The 14,585-nt window shown below is 39.2% G+C and overlaps 1 protein-coding gene across 2 annotated transcripts in view; it reads left to right on the top strand.

Annotated features, from left to right (window-relative positions):
• Positions 1 to 12,784, top strand: part of LOC126253647 (F-box/LRR-repeat protein 17-like) — an 81,862-nt gene extending 69,078 nt beyond the window's left edge. The window contains exons 7-8 of one of the 2 annotated variants that reach the window (XM_049955156.1): positions 6,484 to 6,708; positions 12,297 to 12,784. In XM_049955156.1, the coding sequence (XP_049811113.1) occupies positions 6,484 to 6,708; positions 12,297 to 12,453 (382 nt within the window). In that variant the 3' untranslated portion in view covers positions 12,454 to 12,784. The remainder of the gene's footprint in view (positions 1 to 6,483; positions 6,709 to 12,296) is intronic. The other variant, XM_049955165.1, reaches the window with a different exon arrangement.
• Positions 12,785 to 14,585: the final 1,801 nt, after the last annotated feature.

Genomic DNA, 14,585 nt, shown 5'->3' with positions numbered 1-14,585 from the left:
AAAATCTTGTTTTAATCAGTTTAGAAGTCAGCTGGCTGAGGACATAATAGAAACGGTCACTCTTCCACCAGACTATTCTAGACATGGATGGCTTCATTATGGGATTACCCATTAAAAGTGCAAGCAGCAAATTGGGCACATTTTGCTAGGTTTATTCCCCTTCCCCCCAATGCCATCAAGAAAACATCCTCCAGAAACTGTATAGTGTGCAGAGCAAGAGAGAAGAAAAATGACACACTGTATGGGGTGAGAAATGTCTAGTGATGTTGCACATGTCTGAACTTGGGACCTTTGTCTTTTGTGGACAAGTGCTCTAGCGATAGACCACAAAGTTGTAATCTGCAATAAAGTTTCATATCACCACACACTCCATTGCAGAGTGGAAATTTCATTCTGGTCATCATTAAAACTTGATACGGCAGCAGCAATGTTCTCAGAGCTTGCGGTTTTTTCAGTTTCTTTATCATATTGGTACACAAATTTCTGATGTGTGTTTGCACTTTCAGCTGTTTTGAATATTTAGTTTATTGTTGACAGTTGAATAGGTTGTACGTGTTTTTAAGTGCTCGGCAAATTTTTACTTTCAAAGCTGGATGGATCAAAGAGTATGCATTAAATTTCTCTTGAAAAATGGAATAAAGTGCAGCACCGAATTTGAATTGTTGACTGGATTTAGCAGATCTCGTCTGAGTCATATAAATGTTTCAAAGAGAATTGAAAAGACGTTGAAGACAGTGACTGCCTTGGACGCCTTAGCACATCAGTTACTGATGACAGTGTGGAAGAAGTAAGAAAATTATTTTTTTTTTTCTGGAAAATCACTGAATCACCATCAGAGAGGTTACTGATGATGATGTGATTCCTGTGTCTCCATACTAATCAGTTTTTTCAGATATTTTGGGCATGAAACATGTAGCTGCAAAGTTTGTTCTGAAATTCTTGAATTTCAACCAAAAACAGTACCATGTGGACTGAGATGTGGTACTTAGGGAAGATAGGATTCAGTGTGGATGGGGCCTTACTCAGCTACCGTTGGTGGCTCAGATCCTTTTTTTTTTTATTTTTTTAAAGTCACGTACACTTTATTTGGAACCAATTGTGAACAAGGCTGACAATGAGGAACAGTTGTCAAATCTGGCTGTTAAGACACACTGTTTAATAAAAAATTCTTAAGCAAGTGGCACTCATGGCTGAAGGCCTTAATGACCAGAAATTCAAATCATTTTTTTGGCTGAAGGCCCCAATAGTAATAACTCAAAAAAACAATTTAACAGCTGAATGCCTTGATAACAAATTCTTAAGAACAGTTAAACTTCTCCAAGAGGTACTAAAATATATATATTTTTTAAAAAACCACAATCATCAAAATTTCACTATTAAGAGACAATATCTAATTAAAAATTCATTAGACAAATTGCATTCATGACTGAAGGCCTTATTGACAAGAAATTCAAATTACTTGTCAGCTGAAGGCCTCAATAGTAATAACTCAGAATTAAAATATTTTAAAAAAATCATCACAATCTTATCAAACCAAGAGAGAAGTGGGCCTCAGACAGTGCTCCAAGGATTGGCCTGGGAAAGTCGCTCAACTTCGTGACCGATGAGACAGGCAGCCAAGAGTTGTGGTCACTTAACCGGATGGCAACTCAAACCAACACTCTTGCAAAATCTACCTAACGTCTGGTAACCAACACAACGATGGAATAACCCTGACAATGCAGAACCGGTAGACAGCATTACGCCTTGAGAATCCGGTGTTTAGAACATCCAGAAGCATAAGGAACCACTACGACCAAGGTAATCCAAAAGAACAAAATATCCGAACCACAATCAAGGAGGCTGTCGAACTACGTGCCTTACCGTACAGCAGCGGCAAGGTGAGGAAAGGTACACTGCCGTGAAAATACGCTAACCCCCAGGGCAGGTAACTGGGGCATTGGCGGCCACTAGGCAGAAAAATACTGCTGGTTGAACTTCATCAATAAACACAAGGAATTCGATGCTTAATAATAAGAAGTGAAGGACGGCTAATTAATTTTGCCAACCCCAAACACTCCGCTCGTTGCTCTTCATCTCAGCGAACCTGCTAGCAGCAGTGCGTGAACAAAAGGCGTGATCTCGTAATAGTGGATGTTTCACTACTGGGTTAATGTTCACTCGACTCAAACGTCCTGTCTGGTGGACAGTGAGGTTGTGGCCCTCGCAACTACAGCCCCTCGATCCAGCAATGCCTGTGTGCTGCCAGTGGTCCCGGCATGTCCTTGCACTGCCGGACCTCACTGCTGCTCTGTCCCAACCGAACTGCCGACACACCCGACCCATAAAACACTTCGCTTCCTTCCAAGTCAGTACCACGGTACTAGATATCGCTAATGCTGCTGCTGCCACTTCCGGACAGACAACGCCAGCAAACGTAGTGGCGCCAGTAAACACTAGAAGAAAACGAGATGCCACTATCCCTATTACACGATACCAACCTACCGACGGCACCAACACGAGCCGCAACACATCTCGTGTACATCGCTCAGGAATTGCTGAATCATGTTGACAATAATCCAGAAATTCTAAAGTTGCTTTTTAACAGGTGATAAAACATATATACACAGGTGTGACATCAAAACTGACACCCAATCCTACCATTGGACATTGCCTGAAGAGCCAAGACCGAAAAGAAATTTGAGAAGTTCGATCACATGCAAAGGTTCTTCTCATTTTTTTCTTCAGTTGCCATGGGATAGTGCATTGTGAGTTTCCTGCCTTATGGTTGTATGGTCAATAAGGAGTATTTCCTGGAAGTTGTACACCATTTGCATCAAGCAATCTGAAGAAAATTTAATCACAATAATTCTCCCCACTCACACTTTCACACTTGTTCGTGATTATTCGCCCCCCCCCCCCCCCCCCCCCCCCCCGTTGCAACCACAAAAAACTAAAACAAAACTGTTACATTGTCTCAGCCACCATATTTGCCAGACATGGCCCCCTACAACTTCTTTCTATTCTCAAGGCTGAAGAGAACCGTGAAAGCCGTGAAAGAATGTCATTTCCCACCATTGATGAGATAAAAACAGAATCACTGAAGGAGCTGAATATCATAACGAAAAGAGTGTTCCAGAAGGGCTTCCAAGATTGGAAAAAGTGTTGCCACAAGCATTTTGTATCCGAGGGGGATTATTTAGAAAGGAACAAGGTTGATGCTGATGAATGAATAAAGATTCTTTAAGAAAAACAAAAATTCCCATTACTTTTTTTTTATCACACCTTGTAGACCACAAATGAAATATTGTTGATATACAGTGGCAAAAGCAATCAACCAAGGACTTAAACCCATTGGGGGACTCCAGAGAGTCACATCTGTGATTTCCCTAAATTGCTCCAGGCTAATGCTGGGATGGTTCCTTTGAAAGGGCACGACTGATTTCCTTCTCCATCCTTCATGCAATCTGAGCTTGTGCTCCATCTCTAATGTCCTCGATCTTGACAGGACTTTAAACCAATCATTCTTCTTCCAGAGAGCCACATTCCCACGATGAAATCTCCAACCCTTAGACAGCTCATAGAGACATGTTTTTCAGGTAGCCATTGAACTACTGTACTACACTGAGCCTTTACACCCGCTATTCGTCCATTAATTAAAAAGCAGATTGACATCCCAGCTGCCAGACATAAAAAATTCGGCACATTATGACATACATGGGTTTAACAATTATATAACATATTGCCAGTGAAGGCATATGTGTGTTCAAAACCTCTACACAAAAGATGTTTTATACAGTATGAGAATTCATTAGGTTTCCTGGAAAGTCTGTTAAGCAGGCGTGGCTTGTAGTAAAATGGTCTGCGGTGGAGCCTCTCCAGAGCATGTATTAAAATATATTTCTCGGTAATGAATTACAGAGCTGAAATCACCAAGTCACATTTTGTGTACTTACCACAAGGGTGTAAATAATGACAGTAAATGTTTTTGGAACTGTTGACATCGAGTGACGTTTTTCGAACAGGTAGTAGCTAAGTGATAAGGGTGCGCGTTGAAATTCCAATTAGCTCTATGTATCAGAAGTTTGGGTGCCTTAGTCCCATGTAGTACAGCTCATATGGATCCATTGAACACTCTGTTCATCCTGCCTAAGGGTCTCCTACCATCACCTCACATACTGTTGCTTATGATGAAAGGGAATCAACAGAGCAGCAGAAGCTTTGTTATCAAATCTCTGGCTCTGTACATTTTTATTATACTTTGATGGGTCATTAACCTACATTCAATATTAATGTTTCCATTATGTAGAAAACAGTTTTTTGTTCCCGACATTGGCTTTTAGATCCCTTGCTGGAAAGACACACGAAGTTGTAAATGGCTCACTAGAGTTCACTAGAATATGGTAACATAGGTGGCACCATCTAATGAGATTTTCATGAATAATTAGATGAAGTAAGCATGCAAAATGTGTCCCATCACTGGTAGTTACCAACAATTTCTTCACTCACTGATGTCATTCCTTTTTGTGAACGTATTGTTCCCGAGTTATAGTGCGTTTTATTTTATTGTGAGTACCTATAACATACCATGAGTCTGAAAATAGCACAACATGAATTCAGTGTACAATTTATTAGGTAAAATTTGAAACAAGAGCTTAGGGAAACTGAAGAAACTTGGAACACTCGTACCTGACCAAACATCAAACAAGATCAAAAAACAGTGCATATCCATGCAAGGGTATAATAAGTAATATCAATAGATCAATGTACAGTAGCATGTTTGGTCACCAATGTCACACTTCCTGATGCTTTAGCTCAACAAAAAAGGTATTAAAAAAGATGCCTTTTGAAAAGATCTTTAATGTGGTGTATCACTTAAACTGCATATATTTGCAATACATAAGCATTGATTAAAAACCCAACAGATACAGTACATTTGCTTTACAAATGCTTAAATCATTAAATATTTCAGATTCAGAACTGAAAACATGAAAAACATTAAGTTCACAGCAGAGCTAACATATGCCACATGAAAGATCTCTCCAGAATGTGTTTGTCATGATAAAATGTCAGAAAATGTAGCTTCAGTGTCGTAACATCTATAGATCATATCTCAGATTTAGCTTTTGGTGCTATTTAGTAGTTGATTACAAAAAGCAAAGGGGATGCAGTTTGTAAGCTCCTCAAAGAGTCCTGGCCCCATAGTTCTACTCTTTAAATGTTGCAGCCTTCCCCAGTATGGAAACTGATAGTGGAATCTGATTCTGAGTTCTAATGCTGTTTCATTTATATTGTTCATGTATGTGAGTACATAATAAATGTGTCATGTATTTTACAATGTAGTAGCAGTAATTTGTGATATTTAAAACTGTCCCAGCTTATAGACTGTAGTATCTATATTGGTAATAGCAGCAAATAACGTGTGTACATACAGGGTATTCATTTTAACCTTTTGCTACTTGAGAGGGCTCCTGTGAAAAAAGTGTGATCATAGGTTGATGAAACTATGTGGAAACATTTGTAAGGGCATGCAGAAGAGAAATACCAAATAAACCATTGAAAGACACACATCTTAATTTCTGCACGAGAGGGTAACATTTGTTAATTGCATATCATGTTAAGTTCCGGGTTACAAAGCGTTGCTCAGTGTGATGACCATCTGCATACACAACAGCCAGGAACTTTGTATGGATACCATTTCATAGTTGTTCGCAGCACTTTTCAAATGGTGGACTGTGGAATGTTCAGCTGTCTTGACACAGCTCATGCACTGCTCAAAAATAGCACATTGCATTCGGCATACTCAGCCGTGGCAACATAACTTCTTCAAAAATTTGCACCACAGTTGGCCTCTCCGAGGAGCAATTCCCAAATCACCAGTTAATTTGAATATATGAATAATATTCCTCAACCCCAGTGTGGAAAGAGGACCTCTCCATATTCCTTAAATGCATTGATACTTGTGAAGAGTAGCAGCACTATTGCTGCTGTTTTGATAAAACAACATTACAAATAAAGCCCCGCGTGCCTTGTCCAGACTGTCTTCAGCTGTAATGCACTATCAGTACTGGTATATATTGACAAGTCACGACACTAATACTGCTAACATCACAAATCCTGCAGCGCACAGTTTGAACATAATTCGTAGAAAGTTGGGTTCCCATACAGTAAATAATTTTGTCACTACTGGCTCAAGTAGCAAAAGTTTAATTATAACCCCACTGTGTCTTACTGTATCCTTTTCACAATGCACATGTGTTTGTGTGCATGTATGTGTACACAAAATGGTGAAATTGAGTGCATTTAAACGCTTAATGATAGATTATAGATAGGTAAAATACTGCTTCTTTTACACTGTTACTTGATTTAACAATGACTTGAACTACTGACAACAGTGTACTATTTATATTATCCTAAAAATCCTTATAAACATTACTATAAAGGTTTCTGCTGAAATATTTCCTGTTAGCAGTCCTACAGAAATATAATTTTGCTGTGTTTCAGATTGAAAATTACTTATTGTCAATGTCTTGGTGGAAAAGCAATATCATACATAGCTCAGGTGTCAGCATTGCACACTTTGGAGTTCTGTTCTGTTAAATTTTATAAATTAAAGCCCAGTGTGGACTGCATTCTCGAAATGTCAGAGCTCCGCAGGCTTTTCCTCAAGGATTGTATTTGCTGGGCCATACCGTTCGACAAGTTTCCTGGCAGACTGGTGAACCTCAGGTAACACTGCATTCATACTAGTGTAGTAGTCTAGCTAACAGGTGTGTGTGTGTGGGAGGGGGGCAGCTTCCACAAACACCTTGGAGTGTTATACACGAGATGCAAGCAGGTTACCGGAAGTTCTGTTGTCACTGAATTCCAAAAATTCTTTCTATGAACCACAGCAGCACTCAACAGGTGACTTCTTCTCTGGACCTCTGTGATCATGAAAATGTGAAAGGGGAAGTCTTACAAAACGAAATTGTGACCAGTGGTAGGAGAAAAGTAGTCGATCCCAAGAGGGAACTAAATGGATGACCATCATGTAAGGTCATACTGCCTACCGTAACAAAACAGGAAAAAGGACACTAAAACCTGTCAGTTGGAGAGTTTATGGATACTATCTTTTTGGAACATCAAAGGAGTCTTGTTCTGGATTTTATGAAATGTGAATGGCAGTTAATTCTCAAGTCCACTGCTGAAGATTAGATGGGTAGATCACATAACTAATGAGGAGGTATTGAATAGAATTGGGGAGAAGAGGAGTTTGTGGCACAACTTTACTAAAAGAAAGGATCGGTTGGTAGGACATATTCTGAGGCATCAAGGGATCACCAATTTAGTATTGGAGGGCAGTGTGGAGGGTAAAAATCATAGAGGGAGACCAAGAGATGAATACACTAAGCAGATTCAGAAGGATGTAGGTTGCAGTAGGTACTGGGAGATGAAGAAGCTTGCACAGGATAGAGTAGCATGGGGAGCTGCATCAAATCACTCTCAGGACTGAAGACCACAACAACAACAACAACTACTACTACTACTACTACTATTACTACTACTACTACTGTGAGTTACTGAGATAAGTGAAAATAACAATTCAATATAAGTGCTGTGGTCTCTAGGGTACTGGTGTCTCAATTTAAGATAACAGTTTTTGGCTGAATTCTGCCCAACAAATGTGAGTATTGTTGCATCAGTTCAAATGGGACATTTTTGAACATATACCCTACAGCCCAGACTTCACTCTAACTGGTTTCCACCTCTTCATGGACTCTGAACAGAGGCTCGTCTACAATAAAGAACTTGAAGATACTGTAACAGGCCGGTTGTAATCTTAGCTAACAGGGTTTCACGCAGAGAGAATCTGTTGCTCATTAACTATTTGTGCATGGTATTTAGAGAAAAATTGGGAAAAATGTTTTTTATGAATATTTACTATATATGTTGTACATATGCCATATGCTTTGCTGAAGTTGTTCTGATGCTACTGGTTAAAAAATAAAGTAATTATTCTAAATGGCATCATTGTCATTGAAATTCATTATAAGTGTTACTTAGATTTAAAGTAATTAGTATAAATACATAAACTAATTTCTTATTTATTTTATTAGAAAGTGTTAAAACTTTTTACTGTTTAGTTAAGGAATAAAACAGCATGTTTCTTTGAATCTTACATTTATTTTTAACCGAAAATCGTTCTACAAAATTGATTTTTTACTGATTTATTTTTAATTAAAACTTCTGAAACAGTTGTTTTGTTTGTTAAAACACAATGCAACATTGCATCTGGAGCATTTGACTGTTGAATAGGCCTTTGTACAAAGTCTGCATCTTGATTCTGAATCTAAATGCTCAGGCCAGTATCAGATTTGGTCAAAGTGCACGTCAGCAACTGGGCAGATTGCCTTAAGCTTTCTTTTGGGAGCAGGTGGTCTTAGAGAATCTGTGATTGGGCGGCCTCTCTTTCTTTCTGGTGTACCAGTTCCTTTCTTCAGTGAGGCACTTGCTGCGTCTGCTACTTCTCATTTTTCTGACCACAATGTCCTCTCTAAAACAGCCAAGCATTTACACAAGCCACGTCTATGGAATGGAAAATAATTCTCAGGTAGTACCTTTTGCTTTTTATGTTTGTTCAGTATATCAGGATGGACATATTCCTCCTGTGGGCATATTATACTCCAGCACAGTGTTCTGACATAGAACTTCTATGTACGATCTGTTTATTTTTCTCCAGTGTTCCACATTTGCAACAGGTTCCTTGCCTTTATAAAGAGAAGTCAGGTGGACAGCTTTATTGTCAAACCATTTCAAAACTATAATTTTGTTTTCTTCATCTACCCTATAATCACAGGTTCCTTTGGCTGCTTTTTTCATCTCTGCATCAGTTTTCTGTTTGCATCCACCCAGTTTGATTTTTCTGGTGGTTCCCACAACATACATTCCTTCATTTCTAAGCTTTGCTGCTGCATTGAGGGATGTAAACCAGTTGTTCATAAAGACTTTGAGAATGTGCCTACGCATGTCAATTTCAGTCAGCCACATCACTACATTTCCACTCATTCCTAACTCAGGATTACGTGCAGTGTTTGTTCCCTTCCCAACACACACTTTAAAATCATAAATGTAGCCACTTGCTCCAGCTCAAACAAATACTTTTATGTCTTATCTGTGTGGCTTTGATTTTATATACTGGCACATAGAAGTGTGTAATTTTAAAGGCACAATAAGTTCATCAATGCCATTGTATTCTTCAACTTCAGTTTTGAGAAAATTGTTCTTTAGTTGATCTAAAGATGGCTTCACCTTGAACAATTTGTATGCTGTGTGTCACATCTGGGCAACATATCTGCATTGTCGTTCACATGCAAATACTTCCTCAACTTTCAAATAACTTCCGGGAATTTGGCCAGGTAACACTTTCAGCGACTGCCGATATTTTGTCGGGAGAACACCCCGCCATTTTCAATGCAAACTGCAGTGGACAGGCGGCATACATGCAAATTTAAAACCTCGGTTCTTGGATTGAAGCAGGAAAGATAATACACACACTGAACACTAGTGCCACCAAAGATGACCTAAGTCAGAGCTAGCAATAGTGAGACTATGAATGCGCAGGTGAGGTAACATTGACTCTGTCCCTCTGTTTTTTGACAAGGGAGAGAGCCAGATTCCAAACAGAGTTTAAACAGAAACCTCCATCCCTGTTAACGAGGTTGCTCGCTAATTTAATCTCAACTGTATCCCTAATAACTTTGTCCCAATAGCTGGACGTGCATGCAAATATCTTGATGTTATTATATAACATGGGGTGACCAGTATCCAAGCAGTGTTCAACAATGGCAGATCTACTTGGCTGCTGTAATCGTGTGTGCCGTTTATGTTCAGAACATCGGTCCTCCATGGTCCTGATAGTTTGACCAATATATGCCATGCCGCAGCTACAAGGAATATGATAGACACCTGCCTTACGCAGTCCACGATCATCCTTAACAGAACTCAAAAGTGCTCTAATTTTAGATGGACATTTCACATCGTATTTCTCTAAAATACGACCGATCTTGTTGGACGTGTTTCCTACGTAAGGCAAAAAGGCAGTAAACTTAGGTGTTGACTCAGAATTATCATCAGTCACCCGATGTTCAGTTGGTCGATAGCGCAACGCACGTTCAATCTGTCTATCACTATAACCATTTTGACAAAATGTAACTTCAGTGTCAGAAACGACATGTGCCCTGTGTACCAAGGTACGAAGTACCCCTTCACGCTGAGCCGGATGGTGACAACTATTAGCCTGTTAAGTACAAGTCGGTGTGAGTACGTTTCCTGTAGACTATTCCAATGATCCATCATCCTTCCTCCTAACCAACACGTCAAGAAAGGGAATGCAACCATCCTCTTCCACCTCCATCGTAAAATGAATGTTCGGGTGGATCGAGTGCAGATGTTCTAGAAAGACATTCAAATTCTCCCTACCATGAGGCCAAACAACGAAGGTATCGTCAACGTATCTAAAGAAACAGGCGGGTTTCAAAGGCGACAACTCCAATGCACATTCCTCGAAGTCTTCCATAAACAAATTTGCGATCACAGGAGACAATGGACTACCCATCGCAATTCCATCTGTCTGCTCGTTGTGATTAAATTAGCAAGCAACCTCGTTAACAGGGATGGATGTTTCTGTTTAAACTCTATTTGGAATCTGGCTCTCTCCCTTGTCAAAAAACAGAGGGACAGAGTCAATGCTACCTCACCTGCAAATTCATAGTCTCACTATCAATAGCTCTGACTTTGGTCATCTTTGGTGGCACTAGTGTTCAGTGTGTGTGTTATCTTTCCTGCTTTAGTCCGAGAACCGAGGTTTTAAATTTGCACGTATGCCGCCTGTCCGTTGCAGTTTGCCTTGAAAATGGCGGGGTGTTCTCCCACCGAAATATCTGCGGTCGCTCAAAGTGTTACCAGGCTGAATTCCCGGAAGTTATTTGAAAGTTGTATACACCAGGAGAAACTCAGGTCTCACTTCCTCAGCCTGTAGAATTGACAGAGTGGCATCGTGTCAGCTATCTGTTTACAGCTTGTCTCATTTGCTTAATTCATCTTGTAAATGGGAACACTCACAATACCACTCACTAAATGAATGCCAATGAACTGTCTCATTGCATTGGCACTAGCATTTATACTTTGCCTTACCCTTGAGTTGAGTATACAACTAAATTGTAAATTATTGTCTCATCAATAAAACTTTCAAAATATTGGAAGGGGGTATGTTCTTCACTTAGTGGATCTGAAAACTGCACAGAACACTGTACATCCATGGCCTGCAGATCCTTGCATACCCACACATAGCACAGGCAATTTGCATTTACAGCTCCTAAAGTTTCTATCCATAACAGCTATAGGAGTTTCATCATTAGTACGAGGATCATCAAAACTGTCCAGTTCAACTTCTGTCTGTTGAGGCAATGCTTGCTGCATTGGTGGTTCATCATCAATTTCACCACCCGAAATAATTTCGTCATCTGATATTTCAGATTCATCACAACGCCGAAGAAGAATTTCATTATCCTGTAGAGCTTTGTGTTGTCCATGCTTAACCCATAAAGAAAATATGATGCAAGAATGAAAACTACAAAATATTATTTAAGAACAAAAACAATACACTCTCATGATACAAATTCATCCTTGTATACCCCATACATATTAACACATGAATGACTCCAAATGGTGACATTAGTAATTAAGTAATAATTAGAGGTAAAAATGCATACATAACTCTATTGTATACTCATAGCTTTTTCCCCTTCCCCTTTAGGAACAAAGTAAAGTTGGTTCTGTAGCCGAGACTTTCAGTATACACAGAACAAAATGAAACAAAACGTGCTGTTCACTGACAAATGCAATAGCAAAACTCACGACTCTTCTGTGCTCTGTACATCAAACAAACGACAAGTCACAAAACCAAACGCCACTGCAATCTGTTAGCCAAATGGTGAATATTTAAATCTGAATGGTGATTGTATAGAGAAATAAAGTGTAGTTTTAAGGATGGTTTTAATAGATGTGATTCAACTATTCCAGTATTTTATTCATAGCCGAGTGAAGCTTCTTTTTTGATAGCTCTCACATTTGATACAGCACAACATATTCCTCAATAATAAGTAGCTTTCCTGCCTCGTGTTGCCCACAGCCCGAATAAAATTTTGGTAGAAGCAGTAATCTGACTTGTCTCCTTTAACCAATGGAAGCTTTGAATGAGTGTATTTATATTACGCAGAATAAAAATTGACTGTGGCAACTTGATAATTACCGTGTCTCTTGTCTTGTGCAAACAGAGAACTGGAGATTGACTACTGTGACGGAGACGAGGGCGTACTGGACAGAATTAGTGCCCAGATGCCAGACCTGAGGGTGGAGGGCACACTCGGGGCACAAATCACAGATGATAGTTACGATGAATACGAATATTATGAAGAGGGTAACTCCGAGTGACACCATTTCCAGGGTCTGCACACAGTCGGCACACGGAGCGGGATAGCTATGGGATCGACACACTGATGGAAGTTGCGCTCGTGTTCTAAAGACCCTGACTACAAAACTCAGCCACTGCCTCCATTTCCTTACTGTCAGCTTCAACAGGGCATTGGATGCCCAAAATATGGAAATGAGATGAGGAAAACAACTGACAATATGTGAACAAAGATTTTAGTAATTGCACATGTCTCAAGTGTCTCAGTTTTGTTTTAAATTATTACATTTAATTATTGATGTATGTTACTGGAAGGTCTGCTGATACAAATAAAAATTAGTTTTTGCAATATTACGAATGGCACGCAATGTTTTTAATACTGTGTGGCTGAAAATATTTCTTTCCATGATTGCAGATCCCAGTTTTTGGTATGTAGTAGTGTCTGACTACATATGTTGGTTACACTAAAAGAAAACTTGTGATTTTTATTATTCCTTGTGCATTTTGTTGTGAGGTGGTGTTGCTCAAAGCAACAAATGATATGATATGAATTTAATCGTAAAAGTTGATGCCAGTGATGTGCAGTTTGGTACAGTTTGGTAGAGGAAAAAAAGGTTTGGGTCCCTATGACGAGTGAAGGACCTCAAACGATTAACAATCTTCAGTCCTGTCTCACCATTGAAGCTGTAATTTTTCCTAACTCATAAAATCCTGTAGTTTCCAGAACAGATTTCTGCAAGAGTGCCTCGGCTTTTATTTTATTTTTTATATTTTATAAGTGGCTGTAGATGATGTAGTGCTCCATCTCTAATGATCTTGTCCTCCTTATCATGATGAACTGCAGTCAGTGTTTCTTCAGGCTTTCAGAATATCACTACAATCTAGATAAAAATTTCCAAACTCTTTTCAGCCTCCATTGCCAGTTCACCAGTTCAGACTTCCCATAACAACTATAATTATGTCTGCTTACTTCAGTTACTGTTGTAGTCGTGGGACTGAAGACTGGTTTTACACAGCCCTCCAAGTTAGTCTCTCCTGTGCTTTCCTCTTCATAAATGTATGTGTGTACCCTACATCCCCTTGAAACTGTTAACTGTAGTCAAGCCTTGGTCTTTTCTAGCTATTAATACATTTCTCTTTTCCCAGAAAAGTTTTTATTGCTGTTACTAGTCTGTGTTGTATACTCTTTTTACTTGTGGTAGTGTCAGTTCTCTTGCTGGCCAAATACCAAAATTCACCTGCTGCTGGGTGACCAGTAGCAAATGGATCATCTTCAAATGAGCGGTATGTTAATATTTAAGAAAAGAAAAAGCTTATTTATTCAATATCAGAAGTTAATGTTTTTTTATTATCTATATGGCCACTTAAAAAAATGTCCAAGTGGCAGCCCTTCTCTCCAACACAATTTTCAACTCTCAACTAGAGGTTACTTATAACTCAGGTATTGGTCAATAAAATCCGTGCTGGCACCCGAACAATTGTAATTGTCGATACCGAGACACACAGCCAGTTGTATGAGTTTCAAATTCTGGTGTTCCAGGAACGAATAAACATTTATTAACCAAATAAACACAGAATAGATAATGGATAAGACCTGAGGCTAGTTAGCGCTAGATTTGACAAGAACTGTCTATAACTGCCAAGAAATTATCATCATAAAATATTCATGAAATGTCAATGTACACAGAGAACAAAACAAAATCCAGTGCCTGTCACAACTGGTGTGCAAAGTCTTTTACAGCTGGTGTAAACAGAACAGCTGACAGTAAGTGACAATCTCGGTCACTAAGTCAGCCCCTCAGCAGAAGTGGAGTGCTGTCAAAAAATCTCGCCGGTAAATGCACTCGGCATATGGAGTGTGTTCTGCAGTCAGGTAGCAGGTCTACTGTGAGTGGATGCTGTTACACTCAAATAGTTGAACAGAATGGGTAGTGCCTTGAAAGGAGGTTATGAGATGGTCTCTGTAATCTTAGCAAAATGCATAATTAAAATGAAAATAATACTGAGGAGATGATAGGAATGAGCACTGCTAAATGATTCAGTATTCCCAGAACAAATATTTATTATAACTGAAACATATATCGTACCTTAAGCTTAGTACTACAATGACGGTAGATTTTTATGTCAGTTTCATGTCTATTGAGCGCTCTTTTAT

The sequence above is a fragment of the Schistocerca nitens genome, chromosome 1 (genome assembly GCF_023898315.1).
Source record: "Schistocerca nitens isolate TAMUIC-IGC-003100 chromosome 1, iqSchNite1.1, whole genome shotgun sequence".
Lineage (NCBI taxonomy): Eukaryota > Metazoa > Arthropoda > Insecta > Orthoptera > Acrididae > Schistocerca > Schistocerca nitens.
Note: the sequence above shows the minus strand (reverse complement) of the source record. Positions and strands in the feature narration are given on the sequence as shown.